The 23,900-nt window shown below is 39.5% G+C and overlaps 2 protein-coding genes and 1 long non-coding RNA gene across 3 annotated transcripts; 2 read left to right on the forward strand and 1 right to left on the reverse strand.

Annotated features, from left to right (window-relative positions):
- Positions 1-8,396: 8,396 nt before the first annotated feature.
- asb5a (ankyrin repeat and SOCS box containing 5a) lies at positions 8,397-13,943 on the reverse strand. Its single transcript, XM_083891534.1, has 7 exons — positions 13,726-13,943; positions 11,969-12,048; positions 11,440-11,547; positions 11,043-11,193; positions 10,161-10,295; positions 9,253-9,444; positions 8,397-9,166 (listed from the first exon to the last, which is right to left on the reverse strand). The coding sequence occupies exons 1-7, from the start codon at positions 13,928-13,930 to the stop codon at positions 9,039-9,041; spliced, it is 999 nt and encodes a 332-aa protein (XP_083747660.1). The 5' UTR covers positions 13,931-13,943; the 3' UTR covers positions 8,397-9,038.
- On the forward strand, positions 13,527-14,082 carry LOC310928874. The gene is made up of 3 exons (XR_014592868.1): positions 13,527-13,633; positions 13,749-13,867; positions 13,951-14,082. It is a non-coding gene; the product is annotated as an uncharacterized lncRNA (long non-coding RNA).
- Positions 14,083-15,506: 1,424 nt separating this feature from the next.
- ctso (cathepsin O) lies at positions 15,507-23,472 on the forward strand. Its single transcript, XM_083891645.1, has 8 exons — positions 15,507-15,724; positions 16,793-16,898; positions 17,150-17,274; positions 19,070-19,237; positions 20,581-20,702; positions 21,919-22,082; positions 23,095-23,187; positions 23,298-23,472. The coding sequence occupies exons 1-8, from the start codon at positions 15,530-15,532 to the stop codon at positions 23,330-23,332; spliced, it is 1,008 nt and encodes a 335-aa protein (XP_083747771.1). The 5' UTR covers positions 15,507-15,529; the 3' UTR covers positions 23,333-23,472.
- The last annotated feature ends 428 nt before the right edge of the window (positions 23,473-23,900 follow it).

The following is a 23,900-nucleotide window of genomic DNA, read 5'->3' on the forward strand; positions in this document are numbered from 1 at the left end:
CTGTACAACCTGTATTGACCATCACAGTTCAGAACTTAAGCTCAGGGGAGAACCTTTGGGTTTTGCTGGAGAATAGAAGACTTTTCACAATTGTCTGACTCCAAGATTTTTAATAAAATACAGTACCCTTCAAAAGTTTGGGGTCACCTATACTATTTTGTTGTGTTTTCCATTAAAAATCACACTTTTATTCATCAGAAGAGTTGCAAAATGAATAGAAAATATTGTCAATAATGAATAATAATGATTTTTATTCAAATAACCAGCAGAACTGTTTTCAGCTGTGCTAACATCATTGCACAAGGGTTTTCAAGGGTTTTCTAATCATCCAATAGCCTTCTAACGTGATGATCAAACACAATGTACCATTAGAACACTGGAAATGGGCCTCTATACACCTATTTACATATTCCATTAAAAACCAGACGTTTGCAGCTAGAATAGTCATTTACCACATTAACAATGTATAGAGTGTATTTCTGATTCATTTAATGTTATATTCATTGAAAAAAAAGTGCTTTCCCTTCAAAAATAAGAAAAAAGTGACCCCAAACTTTTGAACGGTAGTTGCATGAGCGTATCAAAGAGTTCTTGGGTAAAAACCTTCTGAGCAGCTGCGTTCAGAATGAGAGGCAGCTGTTCAATGGCGCTTTTTGTGCGGAACAGTTAATGGACTGTTTCCATATTGGAAAAAGCTTCACGGGTCATTTCGGGACACCAAACCCACTGTTGTGTCCCTATTTTTAAGAGCACAACGGGACGTTTTGAGTGATTATGGCGAGAATAGGATTTAAGTCTCAATTAGAACACAACCACTTCTGACCTGATGTTTGTGGAGTTTGTTTAAAAGCAACTTTTTTAAACTGCAAAATGAAGATGTAAGATGGAGTGGAAGTATTAGAGTGGATTTTGATGACTTCGGGGAAAGCTTAATCATTTTTATGAAGTCAGACGGCAGGGATTCAGGACAGCATGTGAGTGATTTAAGCGACCACTGTTTCCTCTTTCATGTTTTGGTCAATAATATTAAACTGGGGCTTGCACTGTTGAACATTGTGGTATCGATTGCTGTTAATAATTTCCTTTCTTTTTCCTTTGGAGAGTTTGCATTATGCTTGTCAACTGGGGTTAAATAGAGTACGGCTGTTATCGATGTTACTGTTCATCCCCGGAGAGAAATGGAGCTCGTGTGGTGGCGTTGTGCAAAGTAGAAGAAGCTTATGACAAATGCGTGATATGGAATTCATAATTTGTCAACGCTTTAGTGTCTTAAATGCACGAGGTGGTGAATATAGATGGATGGAAGATCATTGAGGGGGAGCATTAAACTGCCGTGGGATAAAAATGTGCTGTCTGAAGGAAGTCTGACTTGACTTGAAGTGCAGACAGATGGAGGAATGGATGGATGATCAGACAGATGGATTGGATGAAACTGTAATGATCCCTTTGGGGCGGAGGGGGGTGGAAACAGAGACTCTGCTGTACTGCAGAAAACCTGGAAGAGAGTCAGGAAGTTTGAAGAATGATACATCACGTTAAGGTAGAAAAAAAAAAATACAGGAGTGGAACGCACGGTGTTATGTGTTATTCAAGAGATAATAGATGGTGACAATCTGTAGCTTTACTTCACACAAACACGATGAAAGCTGTCATCTCGTCGGCCTTTAACATGATTTTATCACATATGTCTCCACCTGAATTAAATGAGGTCTGACAGCTGTGTTCGTAGACCGTTCTCGGGAACGCCACCACCACCACCACCACCACCACCACAGCTCGTTCGTGCATGGCAATTATGGTAATATTCCAAAATGAATGCGATGAATTATTAATGTTAAAATGTAGTGCTTTATTAATGTTTCATTTCCTAATGTCAGTTTCTTAATCATTTAATTAACTAACCTTCAGCAGCGCTCAGTGTGCTAAGTGTTCTTAACCACCTGTATTGTGCAGCCTATGTTTTTTTTATTAGCCGTGCGTACACATGGTTTGTTCATTACGCTAATGCAGGTCATGCAAATGTAGCCTGGACTCCACCTCATTAGCTCACCCTGTGCTGTTGTCGTTGTCGATTTGTTTTGTGTAGTTCCAGTTGGTCATTATTTTTACGATATAGTGCTCTTAAAATAACACCAACTCAATCGCTTAACAAGATGTTGGCCAGGGCAGCATTAACAACATTTTTCCTGTCTTGGTTTTGACCCAAAATACACTTGTTCTTTTGTCCTACGTTGTATTTTTACCTCAGTGTAGCTTCCTGTTGCCATCGGGCCTTTTCTATTGTGGGAGTAATTCTCGCAGGTTGGCTCTTTCTTTTTCTTGATCATATTGTAATGGATGCTGTGAATGCTTTTAAAATCCACTCTCTTCTGACTCTGGGTTACTGAAATGACACAGAAACAGTTTGAATCGAATATTTTTGAACACATCTCTCATTATGCACAATAACCAAATACTAAAAATAAATGATAAATGTTGTGTACCGCATGCTATTTTCTTAAATCTAATATAATGTTTCAATAATTGTTTACTTTGTGCATGGCACATTCAAAATACTCATTTGCACTTCATTATCTTTTGTCTCACGGGATTAAAATATTGACAGCAACATGGGCTTGCATGAGCTTGTTTGGCGACTAATATTGTTATTGCATTATATGAATTAGCATAGTTATTATCATTATCATTATTATTACTTTGTGGTTCGGTGACACCAAGAGATTGAACCCTGAACCTGATCCACCATCCGAGCCAAACATCACACTCTGACATGCAATTGGCTTTTCACACATCTGCACACACACACACACAGACAGAGTGCCCCACCCCTCGGCATGAAAACATGGCCACAGTCGAGCTTAAACCATGGCTTTGTTCCTGGCGCTGTGTGGGGAGGGGAAAGGGGGATGTTTTTTATTTATTTTATTATAATTTCATGGGAATCCTTCACAATAACCCCCCTGTGGTTATCCATGTTACTGCTCATGCCTCCAACAAGGCGTGGAGCCTTCCTGCATCCCTTCACCCTCACCTCCACAGCTCCCTTCACTCGATAGGAAAAAAATTGGCAGATGGTGAAACACTTTTCTTAGGGCATTTTCAGCATCCTTCACCTCTACCGTCACCGGTGCATTCGCACATAAACGTAAGCGTATGCTTTATCAGCTTTAAACGGCATATTTGCTTTTGTATGCCGGGCCACATGCATGTGTGCTTTAACGTCCCACGGATACCGCGCTGAGCTTATGACCAACAGAAGGAGCCAAAGAAGCTCACAGTAAGCTTATTAATGTCTCCTGTATGCTCTCCGGTATGGGCTTGCTAGTTCCCATAGCAACCTGGCCTGAGTTATTGTTGGAGTGGGAGAGGTGTGTCGATGAAGAATAAATATAAACATCACCCCCTAACCCTGAGCGGATCCTTTTATGTAAAGCAGCGTCTTTTTTTTTTTTTTGTTACTTATTATTACTGTATTAGTGGCTTCAGTGTATAATTTATTCTGCATTATGATAAAGGAACATACATGGTCTAATACATGATAATCCAATACAAATTCCTAATGTCATGTCTGACTCTGCTTGTGCCCCCCCACTTTGGATATTTGGAACGATCCAATCGAGCCAAACACAATCCAAATTCCAGTGTTCATCACCCTGCGCCTGCACAAGTCAACAGGCGACAGCGCTCTCCATCCTAAGTGCTGGTGTGTGTGTGTGTGTGTGTGTGTGTGTGTGTTCATGCCTGGTCAAGCTGAGGGAAACTCTAAAGACACTGAAAGATTAAGGAGGTCAGCTTTTACAGCCTCCTCTGATGGAGGCGGGCAAAGAGGCTTCTCTCAGCCAGCGACTGCCATGGAAACAGGACTGGCTGCTTCCACAGAGACCACGAGATGCTTCAAACACCAGATTATGCTCACTTTAAACTAACACAATAGTTGATAGATTGAGGAACAAAGTGCCATGTTTCAATATTTTCACAGTCTATAGCAGTAGCTGTTGAATTGTTATGGGCTGCCCCAGTGGTGGATATAAATCTCACGGCCTGTTGAGACTGAGAAGATCATATCATCACAGAATTTCTATCCTATCCCTCCATTGAAAGCCTGGGCTCTTAGACCACACGAGAAGCCAGGCAGTCAGCCAGAAACACTTACCCATCCTGTCATTTTCTTTCTCACTGTAGCTTCACAGCTCAACTGCGCTGTACACTCAGTATCCATGAGTGCTCGGAGGGTTGGGGCCAACAGGGAAATCGCAGTCTTGAGTGAATTTAAGTGGCTCTGGCACTGGATAACGCATAAATAATGTTTATTATACAGAGTACAACATTAAATAAACACAATAGAATTTTTTTTACTATTTGTTATGCCAAGATTAGGCAACATTTAACAGATTTCTTAAGATATTTACCAAATTTAAGTGTTTATTTATACATTTATATAAAATGGGTTTTCAATGGTTGATAATTGATTGAATTTTGGATGAAGTGCTTGAAAATCCTTGAAATAATTACGGTTTTTCTTCCACAATAAATAGAAACCTGACTGAATCATTCCCTAATTAGATGGAGCAATAAAATAAAATAAATGAAAACTGGTTCACCCGAACCGATTATAAAACACGATTTGGGTTGTTTATAGCACAATGCAATCTGTTTTAATGTACAATAACACGTTGTATGTATGTGTTCTGTTAACTATATGATTTACTTCATGAAGATTGACCTTGAAAGTGCTTAAATTTGACATTAGTAAAAGGTGGTTGAACCATGTTTAAAGCACCAGCAGTAACTCTTGTGCTGTACAAGTGTGTAACTCTGTAAGATGACAGGACGCAGCCTCAGGGTGATCCAGCACAAAAGGGCGCACACAGAGATCTGTCTGTTAGGAAATATTCAATATCCATCCAATAAAACTGGTCCATTCTTAAAATGTAACAGTAGTCGTGCAGTGGAAATACACACAAGGACTTATTTATGTTAAACGGCCACTTTAGCCACTAATTTCCAGAGATAAATGTGTTATATGATCTCCAGACAGTGGATCTGAGAGATAATGTCTCATTCCCACAACAACAGAGGAAGTTGGGGTGGAAAATAAAAGCCCTACAACTGTTCTTCACTGTGTTCCTGTCAATTATAACAAGTTTTGTGTGTAAAAGATCTGGAAAAAAAACACATTATACTCATTTGACCAAGTGGAAACAATTGGTTTAAACAGCTTTTTATTGAGAAGAAGTTTGCATTGTTTAATCATCTCCGTCCCTCCCGTCTCATTTACTGATTTACACATTTAAATTCACAACCAGCGACGTAAAATGAAGAGCGAAACATGATCAAACTTTTACAATCAAATCCGTTGAGACATCGTTCAGACATATAGACACATAAATATAGCAAAAAATGAGGGACATAAATGATTTAGAACCGAGACAGGGAAAGGCTTTTTGTCCAGATGACAGGGACAGTGGTTATTTTTAATTCAAGAATAAGCAACTCAGGGTTTGTTTTTTGGCTGTGAGGTGCCACCGACCACCGACCACCTACCGCAGAGACATCAGCGAGCCAAAGTATTTGGCAGGTGGTTGATTTCACTGTCTGTGAATGCAGATTGAGAATAATACAAATTGTTCCTCTGTGATAGCGAAGGAGAGGGGAGGTGCAGATCCAGTAATAGGGGGAATAAATGTGAACAGCATTGCTGAATAGCATACTGAGGACACATCGTTTGACATAATGCACTCCCTAACCCCTTACCTTAATCTTAACCATCACAACAAAGCGCCTAACCCTTACCTAAACCCAACTGTAACCCTAAAGCCAGGTCTTAATCCTGAAAAAGCCCTTTAAAGCTGTGGGGCCCAGACCACATGTCCCCACAAAGATAGGCTTGGGTCAATATTTGCAACATTAACTGGTTTATTTCTTCTTTTTTGTCAATGGCTCAGCATTAGAGCTGGTTTTAGATTCAAAAACCATTGAGAAGAAATGCTGCTCATGACTCCAAGCTGCCACCTACTGGCACAACAAGATATTGTCCAGACAGAACAGTAGACGGACAGAAACATTACATAAGCCTTAAAAGTGACGTAATCTGCCTGTCCAAACAAGTTATTCTCCATTTAATAGTTACATGGCATTAAAAAAGGCTACATGTTGATTTATTGTGAAACTCCACAAAGACAATGAAGTATCAGAGCAAGAACTGCATTCTATATCTTTTATATTTGACATTAGAACTAGAAAATTCAGCTGCACATACACCAATACATCAAATATGTTCTGTGAGACCCACACTTGAGTTGTGGGAGATTTTTTCAAGTTTATTTATTGATTTTTTTGCAGAATATTTACTCTGCATATTTGCAGTACACGCCTGAGCCACACGGGAGGGAGAGCTCGTTCATTTTCCACCACCACAGTCACATTTTCTGACATAATAAGCCCACGATTCATCAGACTGACACAAGAGAAATGGATGTTTGGCTCATGAAAAAAAGGACTAGTCATTGTGGACTGTATATGTTTTTAATTAGACATGCTAATTTCTCATGATCATAGTATCGCTTAATAAAAATGACTGGTTTGTCAACTCAAAATGATATTAAATGTTACAGAAATGACTATGAAAAATGTTTTTACTATGTTTTAGGTGACTTTACTCATATTTTCAATGTCCTATGCCCACATAGTGAGAATGAGCTTTTCATTGTCATTTTATGTTCATATTCATAACCCAGTTATAGTGATTGTCCAGTATCAATATAATTTATATTCTTACGCTTTTAACATGATGTTGTGTAACTGTGTCAGCACCATTTCAAAATAATGTCTCAAAAACAGTGCAAGACACGGGGAAACATTTTCTCTAAATTGCCCGTATAAATGTGCAGTTATCAAAAATAACTGTACGCGGATGTCTACTAAAATAAAAGAGAACAGTTTATCTCTGCGTGTGCTGTCAAGTCCATGAGTTTTCATCAAACCGCTTTAATTTCCTGCTCCCATTTGACGCTGATGCGTGTGTTTCCCCTACATTCACCTGCTAAAATCTGACATGATCCTTAATATCAGTGTGTTATTAACTGTAATCTCTTAGACCTTGCACAAGTCAGCACCGATATTAATACAAAAGTGTCCCTGTTTGGGTATAAATAATTCTAGAAACTTGTCAGTCTATAAAGTATGTCGGTGGTTTTCCTCATCCTTCCCACACGAAACACTTCCAGTTCTTCTGCTTGGCAGAAAGTGATGTTCCTCTGCCATGTGAATGTTCTTGGGGGTGATAATAATAATCTGAAAATATATCTCTGCCTCACAGTAACCACAGGAAAAAAAATCCCTGCAAGTGTAAAGTAGAGAAAACAGGTTGAGCTTGTGGAAACACATGTTTTCATCTATTGTTGTTCTCCTCTGTGTTTTCTCTGTGGTACTTTAAGTCACTCCTTGGGAACTGGGATCTTTCCCATTGTAATTATTTCAGCGTCCATGACTTAAGTGGAAGATAATTAAGAGTATGGATTAATGTGTTAACCTGTAATTGCCTTAAAATGTAACTGCCATATGTGTCTTTTATGAAGACTGACACATGTATGACTTGTTTGGATAAATATGGTTCCATTGGGTTTTTCTTTTAGACGTTTAGCACCCATTTGTTGTTTTCAACTGTCATTTATCATGCCAGTTTAGTTCCTGGGAAACTATTAGGATTTATATGCAACCGACTGCAATAATTCTGGGTTTTTGGAGGCTGTACGAGCTGCTCATGAGCAGAAGGTTAAATCTACAAAACTTTGTCTCTGTCGTTGTATAATACATACACACATTTATGAATACACAACCCCCTGCCACAGCTTGTGTGTGATACACTGCTCGTCTTTGTCTCGTATACAGTATTTCCATAGGAACAAGTCATTTTTAATTGCTGGCTCCTGTGGAGGAGCACAAACACAGCAATGGCAGTCTGCTGCCCCCTAGAGGATGTTGTGTGCATACAAAAATGTCAGAATCTAGTAATGCAGTGGCTTCGTTTTACTAGAATGTAGGCGTAATATGCAGCAGGGTATTGTCACGTTTGATAATATAGATGATATAATGATACAACCTCATTGCATCAGGTTTTTTAATCACATATTTTTATGTGAAGTGGTAGAAAATAAGATAATATGAAATTAAATATTTCAATGTGGCATGTAACTGTGAGATAATTCAATAGCAGTAGATCCTTCATTCACATCCATATTTTAGCTCATAATGTCTGTGTAACATTATTGCAGTATCAGCTGTTTATATTTGATATTTGAGTTCATTCATTCATTCATTCATTCATTCATTTATCATTTATTTTTAAACATCAGAAACGCAGCGCACAATTTTCGTCAACGGTTTTAATCATTCGCTTGTGTGCAATGCAAAACATAGGATTCATTCATATAAATCAGTTTAATTCAAAAGTGCTTCACTCTTATGTTCCTGTATCTTCTAAACACTGCAAATCTGTGCATAGCAAGTACAACTGTGTGTGTATTAATATGTGTTATTTTTTGCATAAGAATAATAAGGTACACGGTGGGGGGGGGGGGGGGGGGGAAGGCAAGCCTGCACCAACACAGCTTGGTGCTGTCAGCTACTTGGTTGCATGCACAAAGACCGTATGTAAAAATAGATGCAGCCTTCCGGTTTTTGAAAAGTGAAGCCTAAGGATGCAAGGAGCAGTTAGCCACCAGGGGGCAACGCTGCTGGTTGTAAAAAAAACCCAACAACATTTACTTGTTTGAGGTATTCTTCAATAGAACATTATTCCAGGGAAGGACACCTGATTGCAGGTCCTGGTCTGTCTCTACTGTAACTGAGAGTTTGATTAGCAACCAGAAGACTATGATCATCCTTTATATACAATCTATTGCACTGCACCGAGGAGCAGCTAAAGTTAAAGGTCGAAGGAGTTCATGAAGGTTGAAGTGCTGGTTGTGTCAATGGCATCTTTTCTTCTTCTTTTTTTTAAAGTCCCATCGAGCCAGAAAATGTAGTTTCTCTGCCTGTCATTGGTACTGCAGGTAGTTCCTGAGCCTGTTGGGCAGGGGAAGGTGGGAAATAAGGTGGAGTCGATCTCGGCCGACACATTTCCTGATGCACTGGCGACAGACTTGGCTCAGGAGACGTGGTGTAGCTGTAAAAAAAAAAAAAAAAGATAGACGGTATAATTTCGGATGCATTGTCCAAGAAAACTAAGAAAAACAAGTAGTAAATGTTTACCTTCGTAGAGCAGCAGGAAACCCTCTGTTAGACTGCTGGGCGGAGCCACGTCCACCGGCCTTTGAAACTCTGCGTTCCTGACGTTCATGTCCGCACCGAAGTCCAGAAGCAGCTTGGCCACTGCCGTGCAGTCTTTCTCCGCAGCTGCATGTAGAGGCGAATCCAGGGATCTGCCTTTCTGGACATTTGCACCTGTTTTGAAGGACACACGTGTTTATCCCTTTATTATGAAACTAAAGGCTAAAACTCAAAGCCAGACATGGCATCTGCTGTGAGTCAGGGATTCTCAAATATTCAGGACATTTTCTTTCTGCTCTTTATACATTTAGCAAATATTTTTCAGTTATTTTTTCAATTGAAATTTAATGGAATATTGTCTGCTGGTGATTTTTTGTATTTACATCTATTCAAGGAGGTAGTAACCAGAAAAAGCAGAGGAAACAGGGAAACAATATTAGGAATATCTGACTCAGCATCACAACCATTAGAGTTAGTGACCAAAAATGTGTAATAAAGAACAGGAAAAGCCATTTTCTTGGGAAATGCACATATTCTTGTGTTTTCTTTCTCCGATCTTGTTAATTTGTTAAATCAAATTTGCATCAAAACATTTGTAACAAATAGTAAATTGTTACTATTCAGGCAGGACAATTGCAGTTGAAATATTGCTGTGTTGTTATCTGAAATGCACCAAGCTGGAAAATGTGTGTAACTTATATGATTAAAATGTCCTTATATAATCTTTAGGATTAATTCATTTTAGAAATGATGGAACTCACTGCTTACTAAATGTGTTACTTTAATGTCAATGTGTACAATAATTGTTCTTGTGTGTGCATTCAGGATGCGGGCGTGCTCGGCGGTATGGAGATGTAAAGATCCACAGTGTGTGCCATGGATGATCTGACCTTCCCTCAGGAGTTTCCTGGCACATTCCAGCTCTTGGCAGACGCAGGCCGTATAGAGCGCGGTGCCCAGGTGAGGAATTTCCATGTCCACATCTGCCCCCCAAGTCACCAGAGCCTCCACGCAACCGTAATGACCTGGAAGTAATGGAGCGTGACGGCGGTAATAAGGTGAAGACAATGTGAGATTATTCTCCCAAGCTGTCGACTCAGGGTCATGTCGTTGGGTGCTTTTGAAGCTGTTTTTTCACGGTGAAGGCTTTTTAAAATAGACTATAAAAAAACAGCAAATGGCACAAATACAGGTTGGAAGACAGCTGTAACGACTGGTTATAATGATAAACTGAATTATTTTTAATTAGAATTATAGAAAGATAAAGCTATTGGTGAATTTAACTACTGCTACTAATTATTACACTTTCACTTAGGAAATTCAGTGGAAAACTACCTGCTATAACAATTATTTACATGGCATACCCTCACTGTTCACTTTATTAGGTGCACATGTTCAAATTCTCATCAACTCAGTTTAGGGAATACGCATGGTTGTTTCTATCTTTGACTTCCACACACAACCATCTCCAGGGTTTAGAGAGAATGGTCAGTGCCCCCCTGCAGCCCTCATGTGGAGGATAAAGCAGTAGAAGATGGATGGATGGATGGTTTTAAAAATCCAGCGATCAGCTGTTCTCTGGGTGAAAATGCCTGTTTGATGCCAGAGGTCAGAGGAGAATGGCTAACTGAGTCGAGGATGGGTTACAGGAGCAGACCTCAACAGGTGCCACTCTTGGCACGTTATTAGTGTACTTAATCAAGTTTTTTTTTAAATTTTTTTATATGTATATATATATATATATATATATATATATATATATAATAATATACCTTTGCTGGTAGCTTCGTGGATGGGTGATGGATGGTAAACAAGGCTCTGGGGCTTTGCTCCGTTCTCCAAAAGAATCTCCGCGCATGCCACACTACCCACTGTACAGGCGTTGAATAGCGGGGTGACACCATCAATCGTAGAAGCATTGACCTGTAAACACATTTCCAGTTTATTGTTATTTTTAGGGGTTTTGTTTCGTCCATGCAAGTTGACTAATAGCAACGGCCTGAGGGAACAGTTGAAGGGGGGGAATAAAGTCTTAACAGTGCTACAGCAGATAAAGAGCTGTGCACCGCTCGTTTGTCAACACCCCCGGATTTTCCCACCCGTGGAAATTACGTTTGACCTGTGCATTATAGCAACATTAAAGTGTCATAAGGCCAATATATGACTTACATTTGCTCCTGCATCAATGAGAGCTCTGGCACAAGCGACATGGTCTCCGAGACAGGCCTCATGAAGGGGCGTCACGTGGTCTATAGTCAGAACATTCACATTGTGACCCTGGAAACCGAATCAAGCAGCCACAGACATTTTAGTGGTTTGACCGGGCATTAACCTTTGTCGGCCTCTGTTGGCGAAGCCTAGGAACTGTAGAAAGATGTATAAAGCTTATATGCAGTTAATAACACACACTCATCCTCCTTTGTTGTGGTTGACAGTAACGGATAAATTTACAAACTAATGCACTTGCTTATTATAGCTGAAATACTTATTTATTTAGGGTCTTAAAACTAACATTCAAATCATTATGTAAAACTTGTTTTCCCCTTAATTAACCCCAGATAACCCCTTTCAAACCTCTACCCCCGTGTCTAACTGACTATGAATAAAACCAATTTAATTGCACAAGGAATAGTAATAGAGAGCCCAATTTGCAGTAGCACACATTCAGGTGATGCACATGTAATTGAGATTCCCTCACCTGTAAAATAAGGGTCCTCAGGGCCAGTAGACGGCCTTGACTCGCAGCATCATGGAGCGGTGAGCGGTCTGCCCAGGATCCTGACACGGGAATCAGAATTCAGTGTTTGCTCGTGGCTTGTATTTTTTAAAATACATTTATACTTATTATTAGGATTCAGCTAACCCACAGTGAACTGAGGTAAGAGCAAGAATCCCTGAAGAACATCAAATTCAAAACGTCTGCCTTGGAGTATTGAAGACAGCTTTTTACTTAAATGCAGAAAATGCTATACCCATGAACTGGATTGAACTGTGCCACCTATTTTTTCCTCTTCCAAATATTTATATAAGGATTCAGACGTGCACAGAAAACATTTTGTACAACACTGAGCCTGCAAATATGGCAATTTAAGGTTATTCATAGGTCAATGGATGTTCTATATTTTGCATTAAATTACATATTTCAATAATAAAAAAAATAAAAATAATAATTTGATGAATTAAACCTTTTCATCATTAAATCTCAATATGCAAACCATGGCCTTGTGTAATATATATATAAAATCATAATTTTATTGATTTATTCAGCAAACCTGAGTCAATGTCCAGAATAACAGCCATTGCATTCCACACATTGGCATCATCATTTGCCCCTTCTTCTATCTGAATCATAACCTTCGGCGATAATAAATCTACTCTTTATAAAATTATTTATTAAAAATATTAAAACATGGGGCAGCGGTGGCTCAGTTGGTAGAGCACCTGCCCCATATGCTGAGGCTGAGTCCTCGCTGCAGGCGACCCTGGTTCGAATCCCGCACCAAGCGGTCTTTCCTGCGTGTCATTCCCCCCATCTCTCTGCCTCCCGTTTCCTGTCACTCTATACAATGCTATCATTAAAAGGCAAAAATGCACAAAAAAATATTAAAAAAAAAAATATTAAAACATAAGCTACTTTTAAAACTTCATTATATTAAAACTTAAGCTACTTTTCCATGCAGCCAATTTTTTCTTGACAGATATAACTGATTTCTTAAAACGGGGGGACGGCTTTATCTGTGGCACCGTGACTAATAATAACACACCAATCTTGACTAATTAATATTCTACAGAGTGGGTCCACTTGAAAACCAGACATTGCCTTGAATGATAGCTACAGATTACGTTGCCGCCGTCCCTCTTCACCCAGAATGTGTCCTCAAAACGCCTGTTCCTGAGATGTGTGGAGTGTTGTTTTGGTTGTCTGCAGTGTGAAAGGGTGCACTGCATAGCTGGGAATGGAAACTAGGGCAGGGTGGAGGTGGTGGTGGTGTTTTTGGGGAGGGGGGGCTGTATCATGACTGTGTTCTATAAATACATTAGAGAAAAAGAGCTGCCAGCCTACAGTGTTTCCTTTTAGCATCGAATGCACAGATCCGGGTTTAATAAGTGGCTATAAGCGGATAAAAGGAAACCGGGCTATCATTCATGCTGTATGTATAGCACGTGTTAATGTGACTACAATGAATGGCTCCTATGGTTGCCAGATTAGCAAATGCAGTATTTATAGCTCATTTGTAAACATGGAAATTGTGAGTACGTGTTGTGTGAGCATGGAGTATTTCCACTTGAGTGTGTATAGGAAACAACATTACTATTGTCTCTGACCCCGTGTGCCTGAGGTCAAATCTAATTGTCCTAAAAGGTACAAACTGTCTAACTCCAGATTGTGCTGATAAAACAAAACAAAAACATCTCTCTCTAATGTTTTTGTTGTTCTCCTCTTTGAGCACTCACCGTGTTTTTGGCCGTAATCGTAGAACTCTGCTGATATCCTGGCCGCTTCTTTGCGGTTCCCGCGGACAATGTAGAAGTATGTCAGCAAGTTGAGGGAGATCTTAACAAAGATCTTGAAGCAGAATAGTGCCAAGATGCTGAGGTAAACATTGGACAACTGGGCCGCGAAGGGCTTGTTGGTGAGCTCCTCTGTTGAGTCTGGCATTTCTTCTGGCACGTTTACAGGAGCAAGCTCGCGTCGAGGAAGGCAGAAGGATCGGATGCTACTCCAAAAAGCACAAGAGTGGTCTGCTTTTTTCTTCTGGTGGCACTGACTGGCTTGGCTGGTCCTGACAAAGAACAGGCTGGAGAAGGAAAAAAAAATGTTTTGCAGCTGCTACTGTGGTGGAGAGCAACTACCGTAATGTTATTGTACAATGGGAGTGGGTGTGTGTCTGTAGTCACATAGTTACACACATAGTTCAGCACTCACTCTGAGTCGGTTTCAGCCACTGATGAGACGTGCAGTGCATTCTGACGTGAACTATCAGTGTTTAATTTGTGATAAATTAGATGAAAACATGTAATTTTGCATACTTTTATTCAAAAGAGTATTAAAATATGGGTCATTTTAATAGATGATCTCTGAATAATTGAGATAAAATGTGTTTTTTAAACAGATTTTAACTCATAATGGAGTTTAAGTGTTGATAAATGGACTAATTTGATAATTCTAGATATCAAACATTAAACATTCCCTTTAAAAAAAAAAATTGTCTTTAAATATTTGTCTTGTCCATCAGTCAACAGTTAACCCTGTCAGACTCGGCTAAATATATTAATAGCTCTGGTCCTTATGAACAAAGAGAGCTCTCGTGTTTGTGTGACCCCTCTGTTATTGTTGCAATCCAACATGCCAGCATCATTTCACCTAATGGATAAAGGTGGCTAAACATAGCTCGCTGAATAGTTGCCTCTTGCAAATAATTACATCCCCCAGTTGACCATCGAATGTTATCCAGAATTACTTAAACCCTACTTTTACATTGATTGCGTCTTTGTTTTTCTGATCAAATGTGTCTATTTTCATTCTTCAGATATAGAGCTATACTGTTTTTTATATACTACACATTTTTTGGGCTTTTATACTCCTTTCCTCCTTCCCTCTCTTGTTGCCCTGGTACCATAACAATCCCAGAGTCTACAAGAAAACAAGTCTAATGATGATAAGGATAACGAGAGCAGCAGAAGCAAGAGTGTAAAAAGCTTTGAGCTTATTCTGAGTCCATTTATGTTGCTGCTGCTGCAATTATACCCAAGATACCCAGATAATAATATTCACCGTTGTTACAAAGAAAATGTGCAAAATATCTGTGAATTAAAAATAAAGAGAAATTAAGCCTCTTGCCGTTAATTACAAACAAAGAAAAAGGTGATGAAACTCACCTGTTATAACAACCAATGGGTCTGCATTTAAAACAGTTCATGATAATAATAATAATCATAGCATTTTATTTATTTTATTTAAATTTATTTTCAGGAATTCTTCCTGTAAATGTTTATTTTCTCTTTCTTTTTTATCTATGTAGTATTTTTTGTTATGTCTCTGTTAAGTTCTATATTACATATAATAACACAAATAATAATTAAACTTTACTTTCTGTTTTAGATGAATTTGCCTCTCTCTCTCTCCACATGGATCCTTCCGTGTTTTGCCACCGCGCATGTGCCACCCTACCCTCGCGCCACTTCCGCAAACATCTTGCACCTTGTACCAAACCGTTTTCTAATGTGCGCACGTTCCTAACCGACGTTTCTGCGTCAAATGACGACCCGCCGCCAGGTGTTTGCGGTCGTTATAGTAACCGTTTGCGCCCTCGTCGCTCCTCTGCGTTGCGTGAATGCGAGTGAGACTCGGAACGGCTCTCACGCTGATTTCGACCCGTTCAGAGAGACGTTTCACCGCGAGCATGATGACGTCAACACCGGAGACTTTAACCGCCGTCGTCTCCGTTTACAGGTGAGAAGCGATATTGTTCACACGGAGTTTGTTTACACTATTTAACTCACTATTAGTAACAAACCTGACAACAGACCACGCCCGCTTAATAAACTGTCAAAAACTATGAATAAAGTACGCCATAAAATATAAAGTTCCGAGCGGAACCATGTAACTAAATACATTTATTTACGGACTGCACTTGAATGCACCTGTGTGTTTTTTTTTTTACATGGACGTTTATTTTATCTTAAACAGAAATATTAATTTCAGCTTACTTTTTGTTCCACAAATAAGCAATACATCATGTAATAATCTTATATCTAATATTAAGTCAAGTTTGTGAATGGTTTGTGTGGTTTATTGTATTATGAGCAGTTGCACACTTTGTCACACAAAGTGTGCAATGTCACACTTTGTGTGACATTGCAAATGGAGCCACTAAAAAGCAAAGAAGAAAAATGTCTAAAATTTAAAGTATTCAGCATTAATCTCTCACAAATTCCACAGCCGTTTGGGTAATAATCTGAAATATTCTGCCAAAAATGCAAATAATTGCTGATGGTGTCATCAATAAATAAATAAATAAAGAAGAAAAGCTTATGAATAATGACTTTTTTCTTTCTTTCTTTCTACCACATAAATAATCAGAGGAGACACTAAATCAAGAACATTACCTGTCAGAGAGACCGGGCCCCTAAGTTGGCATTACCTCTTAATGAAACACCTAACTGCACATAAAGCAGTTAAAATGGCTCCATCTTGAACAGCGATATCAATAAACTGCTGCTTTTATATTAATGTGCTGGAATTAACATTCTAGTGATAAAATACATAGTCGTATGTCAGTCACAACGGACATTTATCTCTCATATATATAAAAAAACAACTTTCACTTTTAATACTCTTTTGCTCATAATACTTTAGTTGGACATTCACTTATTTTAAATGATATATTTTAAATGGTATTTTGTTTAAGTTAAAGGTCAAGTGTTTTGATAATAACTCAATTTGATGCACTTGTCTGCATTTTCGCTGCTCCTCCATTTAACTTAACCACACCAAATATTTCATTTTTTCTTGTTGCAGGAGGCTACAAAGCGACATGCATACCTGAACTCCTTTTCCACAGCACCGCAGTCGGCCCGGTATGGTCTAAACCTCTTTTCTGACCTCTCACAGGACGAATTCAGAGGTATAGTTGTGTCACCTATTTTAACATTGCTGGATTGGATTGGTTAAATGTGTTTGCTTATTATGGAGACACTAAAGGCTCTGTAGCTTATTACATCTACTGGAAAACCCTTTTACCATGTCTCCTGAAAGTGCTTCATTGGGTGAAACACGGATTCACTCGATTAAATCTGTCCACCGAGTCAGCACAGTCACTGTTGACGTGCATCCTTGTGTCTGCGAGTGACTTTGAAATGTATCTGTCATCCGAAGATCTGTACCTGCGAGCGAGCGCCGACGGCGCGCCGCACTTCTCTGGACCGAAGACAGAACGGCTCCCGGCCAAGTTTGACTGGAGGGACAAAGCGGCAGTGGCACCGGTCCAGAACCAGCTCGCAGTAAGGTTTAAATAAAGAGATAATGACGATGAGATTTTGTTTACTGTTGACGGGAGTGTGCTGCAGGTACAGAGACACAGGCAGGTGATTGTGATATCAATCATAGGAGCTAGGTGTTTTATTTGCTCTTTATCCTTTAAGACATTGAGTTCGGCGTGTCACACTTCAGCGCTGAACTTTTAAATAAAAACAAATGTCTGTTACATCCAATCCACCGTCAAATAAGTTCAGCTCAGATGAGATCAGCTGCACACAACTCTCTGTGTTCTCAGTATAGCGGTGTTTAGATCTAGTGTCGCCCAGTGACTTTTCTGGTGCTGCACACAGGAAGGAAGGGATTTGTTTCATGTTTTGTTTAAGACAGAGGAAGTTTGTTTGTAAAGCGAGTCGGCTGCAAACAGGAGCATGAAAGTGAAAGTGAATGTTTGATGCTCAAAAATCAGGTTGTTCAAGAGCTGATCAGCAGATCTGATAGTTTATGAATATCGAATATATCCCTCCTTCATCTTCTTCAAAAAGTCCTCTCAGATTCACCACCAGCATCAGGATTGCACATGAGCTGTTGAGATACCACCAAAATCACAATTTGACATTTAGAGTTAACACAAAGAAACCTCCCCTAGTCAATTATAAAGTAACATAAAGCACTTTTGGTGGAATGGGGACATTAGTAACAGTAAAGGAGAAACGGGTGAAATGATAAAGGAAGCTATTAAGTGTGAGTTTTGCTCAGAGAGGACCAGGGGACACGAGCAGCCAGAGTGTTAGTGAGATGGAGCTGTTGCTCGTCCTCCCAGTTTCACTTTCTGCTCTTTTTGTCCTTTATCTTTCGACTTGCCGTTGGGTATGATATTTTTTTTTTTTTTTTCACTGTAAAACTGTCGTCCTAAGGGAAAGACACAGTCTGTACAGGGAAAAGCTGAGGCATGGACATATATTTTACCCTCTTGAATTCAGGTTAGCCTTCCACACCAGGGAGTGCTGTCTGCACCTGACCGCCCTCACCTACTGACTTGCTCTGCTGCAGTTTTCCTGCCCAGATTAGCCTGCTTTCACAAACTCTGCCTGTGAACCTGTTCCCATAGATATAAAGATAGACCCAAAATAAAATACACAGATATAGCAGAGAGGGTCTAATTATTTTGTATACTCGGCATAGTTGACTGACTCTGGTTTCTGTATTGATTTTAAGCCAGTGAACCATATTGAGCAGGAAAAAGTAGTGCATTTTTACACTTGCAGCCAAGGTTTTCATCACATTTATTGGAATTAATGTTGCGTAAGTAAACCTACATAGTCTGATGCTGTTTGGAAAAGTAGATTTCACACAGGAAAAAAATGCACTGTATTTGTTTTACCGCTCCAAAAAGCTATGTAATCTATATCAGATGCAACATTTGCTATCAACATATCTCAAATAATCCTCAGCATTAAAGCGAAGGTATAATTAACTGAGGCATAAATAATGGTTTTCCTCAAGAGGCAGCATGCCTGATGTGTTTCTGTCAGTAGATGGCAGCAGAGAGCAGTTATAGTCACAGTTCATTCAGCCTGTTCAAGATCAACTTTCTCCAAACCCCATTTGACATCACATCTGAATGTTGTGTTGCCCTAAATAAACTGTTTCAGAGATTTTAAAATATGAATGACAATGTTTATTTGGGAAGTGAGAAACTCTTTTAGTGGAAAATACAAAATGTACTTTGCTGCAGTTTCCTCAAGCAGCGCAATGAAATGTCAACCTTTCATTGCTGTTTTGTTTTTTTTCCTCATTACTGTAACGATACCATGGCAGTGCGGCAGTTGTTGGGCTTTCAGTGTGGTCGGTGCCATCCAGTCTGCCCACGCTATCGGAGGCTCACATCTGCAGCAGCTCAGTGTACAGCAGGTTCTGGACTGCTCCTTCAAAAACAAAGGCTGCAATGGAGGCTCTCCTGTCGGGGCTCTGAGTTGGTTAAAACAGGTATGTGCAGCAGTGAGTGTCTGATATCACTTAAGGCCTTCAACACATTCTTAGGTCTTTGAACAGTAGAATAACAAAAGATACACTGAGCTTTTTGTCGTTTAATGTGGCAATAGACAGCTTTTTGGCTCAAATTTGACATTTTGATGTTGTAATTGATTGCGTCGTGTAATGGCGGTATCATTGTCAGGCTATAGTAGAGGCTCAGGACAAAATACCCTTGAAATATTTAAAAATGCATTTAAACTGCATGCTGGGTGCTTCTAATGCTCCAGTAAAATAGAGAGTTATCTTTTGCAAAACCCAAATGTCCAAAGTCGGGCATGTTCACACTTCACACTATTATGAAATGAAATAACAAAAATTAAAATTAAATAATAATAATAATTAGAGTCACCTTATCTTTCGCTTCATCCTAATCTAATTTCACTGTACCATTGTGTGTACAAGTATAAGTGAGGAAGAGGAGGATGATGAGAGAGAGCAAATTACCGTATTGGGAATAAATCTGCCTCCTGTGAAAAGCCCGTAGCTGACTTTGCTCGACCTATTTACACCACTGTATTTTAACATTGAGAGCTCAATATTTTCTCTCAGGTGGTACTTGGTATAAGAAGTTTGAGAACCAGTGGGCTAATATATACTGCAAGTAATTGAATATTGTTCAATAATAACCAATATCACTTGATAAAATAATAATTTCTTAGTGCCGAGAATCCACACTGATCCTCCATTCCGTTATATTCTATAAACTGTTATGGTAGTGGCACATTTCACAAGTCGTATTAAAAAGTTCTTAAATGTGATTTGAGTACCTTAGTGAAAGTCTGCAGAGACTGCTCCGGGACATGAATGTTGTCTCTTGTACAAGTGGAAATGGAGGCATTCTCTTGTCCACCAAGAAAAATTAAAACAATTGTATTTATGCCACAAAGGAACTGTGTTACTCCTCCTTATTCGAATACAATGATGAGATTAGCGTTCACCTCGTTTCCCTTGAGTTTTTTCCACACAGGGCTTCTTATTATGACACATTGCGACACTCACTCTGAGCAAAAGTGACCAAATACGAACTGCTAAAAAATTGTGTTGCCTCTGTGTATGCCTGGTTGTGGTTTTCAATTTTTTATTTTTACAGAAAAGGTAATGCTGTTATTCATTTTAATTAAAGATATGCGTAGTGGCAGTAAGCAAACTGAGATTGGTGTTCTCTGCTGTCATAGATACAAATGAGCACTGTGTCTGTGCCAGGATTTCTCCACAAACAAGATGAATGAATATTCTGCATGCATTCAGATAACATTGAAAGTTTGCTGAGATGAACTTTTTTTTTTTCTTTCTAGACCAGAGTCAAACTCGTGCCTCAGTCCGAGTATCCCTACAAAGCCAAGACTGGAATCTGCCATTTCTTCTCTCGGTCACGTGACGGCGTTGCTCTGGTGAACTTTACTGCACATGGCTTTGGGTAAAGAAAAAAAAAACACACGTTTTTCTGAGTTGTTTGTAAGCAATAAAGGCTTAAAAATTAACAGCAACGTAGTCGTACGAAGGCACGTGTAGTTTTAATGTGTTTTACCAAGGACAGAGGAGAGGAGAGGGGAAGGGGATTGGCTCTGTCCAGTGACACGCCAGTGTTTACTGTGTCAACATGGATGTGGGTTGCTCAGTAGCACAGAGGTTTTTGACTAACCCAAAGGTTATTTGACTTATAGGAGTAGTTGTGTCACCTTTGTTTTAAATCAACATAACGGTAGTTCCCATTTGGGCATAAGTCATGCCTTTTATTTATTGACCTCTGCCAAGGAGGTATATGTTTTCGCCAGATTTTGTTTGTTTGTCTGTCTGTGAGAATCATAACTCGAAAAGTCACGGACGGATTTGGATGACATTTTCAGAAAAAGTCTGTAATGGGTCCAGGAACAAGTGAATCAATTTCGAGCGTGATCCGTGGGGGGGTGGGGGAGCTACCTTGACGGAGGTCTGCGCTCTCCGAGTGCTTTTCTAGTTTATTTAAGTTTTCATTGGCACAGTAATTTCTTTATTTTATTTTGACAGTACGGTTAATTGAGTATACATAAATTATAAGTCAATTATGCGGCAGTTATCAAGCCCAGTAAATGTCAATGTCATGCCTTACTATCCAGGTCATGCTGGGTCATTAAGTGCTTCAAGCTGCTGAAAATAGACACTTCTTTGAGGTCACGGTGAAGCCTTAACCTACTGATAAAGGGCATTGTTGGCTGAAAAATACAGTCGTAAAGTTTGTTACAAGACTAAAATCCCACCCCGAGATGAATGTGGCTTTAAAAATTCAATGAAGCTTTGGCACTGACTTAAACTCCACGACCCCTCTGTGGCCCATATGTCATGAGTCTGGCACTGGATGGCATCACAGCTGTCCCCAGTGGGCTTCGTCGTCTGCTCAGAGGACAAGATGGCGTGGCACAGGATGTCCGCATATGTGCGGCAGAGAGAATGGGTACAAAAAAAAATTGTAATTGTTTCAAACTTGGAGGAAGAGTTAACACTGAGCTTGCCTGTAAACACGAAGAGTCTCATATCTCCACTGCAAAACTTGTGACTTTACAGTATTGTCAATAATGCCTGAAAAAGCTGTTGCATCACAAGCCCAAACATGCTTCCCCCCCCCATGGTTACAGCTTTGTTATTCTGTTCTTCAGTGGCCAGGAGGAGGCAATGATGGGTCAGCTGGTGGAGCACGGTCCCCTGGCTGCTGTCGTGGACGCTGTCAGCTGGCAGGATTATCTGGGAGGAATCATCCAGCATCACTGTTCCAGCCAACGGTCTAACCATGCTGTTCTGGTCATTGGATACGACACCACTGGTACATATTGCCTCCACATTGGTGCGAGACACAATTGGAAATCATGAATGAATGGGCTGTTTGTATGTTTTGCTTGGATAGCAAGAGATTATACTTGCCTATCTAGGTCAAGAGCGTTCTTCAACTTCTGGGCCTGTGAAGGTAATTTAGAGTAAAAGCACTTGGCAACATTCATTTAGTTAAAAATAAAATAATCAGCTTTAATCACTAGTTGCAGCTGCAATAGAGAAGTGTCTCATCCCTCCAGTTAAGTGGTAAAGCCACGACGGAACAATATATTTTAGCAAGCTAATGAGCAAGTGCTAAAGTTCTAATTTATTCTACATAGCAACTAGGCCGGTGTGAGAGAGTTTGCACTCAATTCATTTAATTTGCCTTAATTCAGACACGTGAAAAGATACCAGCCCTCATTTCTATAAAATCGTTGATAGAAGAATAATTGATACCTAATTCCACATGTTTATAGCTTTAAGAGACACATTTAAATGCGAATATGAAGCTATCTTTGCATGGGTTTACTCTCTGTAGTTTTAATATATTTTCCATTTTTAGTATTTCACCTTGTCCCCCACTTCTTCCGTGTGGTCCTCTTAAGTTCACAGTCCTCTGAGAGGAGAAGTGGTTGATAGGATGACATGTCACGTGTGCCCTTCTGACTTTCCGTTTCATCATTTCTAAGTATCGAAGTTGCACCGCAACGTGCATCAGTTCCGCACATAATGCGGCGCCATTGCGAAAGTTTGAAAAGGTTGCTTCAACCTTTTCAAACTTTCGCAATGGCGTCGTATTTTCGTTATCAGTTCCGTCCGCGATTATGTTTATCTCTCCGCACAGTTGATGCACAGTGGGATTGAATTTTTTCACATGTACTGTACATGTACACGTGTTTGTCAATATTAAACAAAGTGTACGAGTGATTATATAATGATTTAAACTGGTCACAGCAGCAGTACACACACACACACACACACACTAAATAATTCAATCCTGAAATCCATGTTGTCTGTTTTAGGGGATATTCCATACTGGATTGTGCAGAACTCCTGGGGAACCACGTGGGGCAACAAGGGTTATGTTTACATAAAAATTGGAGGCAACATTTGTGGTATGAACTTTGCCTCCTCACATTTCCTGTTCATATCTCCTTTTAGTTTGTTCATGTCCCCACTATCCTCTCAGGGATTAATACATCTCTCTTTCTCTCTATCTTCCCAGGTATTGCGGATTCTGTTGCAGCAGTTTTTCTCTAACAACATCATGTGTATTTTTGTCATTTGTTTGTGTCACACACTTGTGTGTGTGTGTGTGTGTGTGTGTTCACTGCTGTAAACTTGAAATCAGTCAACTGCCGTCAGACGTCACTGTAAATAATGTTTCTTTTTATTGAAATGCATCACCATAACAAAATAAATCACTTCATGTCTTGATAAATGTTGGGTCATAATTGAGCGATTAGGATGTTTACACAAACACACACACACCACTGTTAAACTAATAACATAAGCAGACACAGTGCAAAAATATGTATCTTATTAAATACATGTAACTCAAATGTATTTATACACAGATAATAGTATTTATTGCATATATACACAGACAAATCAATGGAACACCACGTAGAGTACTATACAAAACTCATCCATTACAACTACATTATTAACATTATATACAGATGTTGTGGCTCCTGTTTTATAGCTTCACATTTTGTGTTGTGCGGATCGTTTCATTGTAGATGTTGACACTGATTGTTTATACAGAAGATTCTGGCCTGAGCTACATCTGAGTCGCCCGAAATAGCGTTCAGTCTCCGACACCTTC

Source organism: Microchirus variegatus (genome assembly GCF_963457635.1).
Source record: "Microchirus variegatus genome assembly, chromosome: 6".
In the NCBI taxonomy this organism is placed as follows: Eukaryota; Metazoa; Chordata; class Actinopteri; order Pleuronectiformes; family Soleidae; genus Microchirus; species Microchirus variegatus.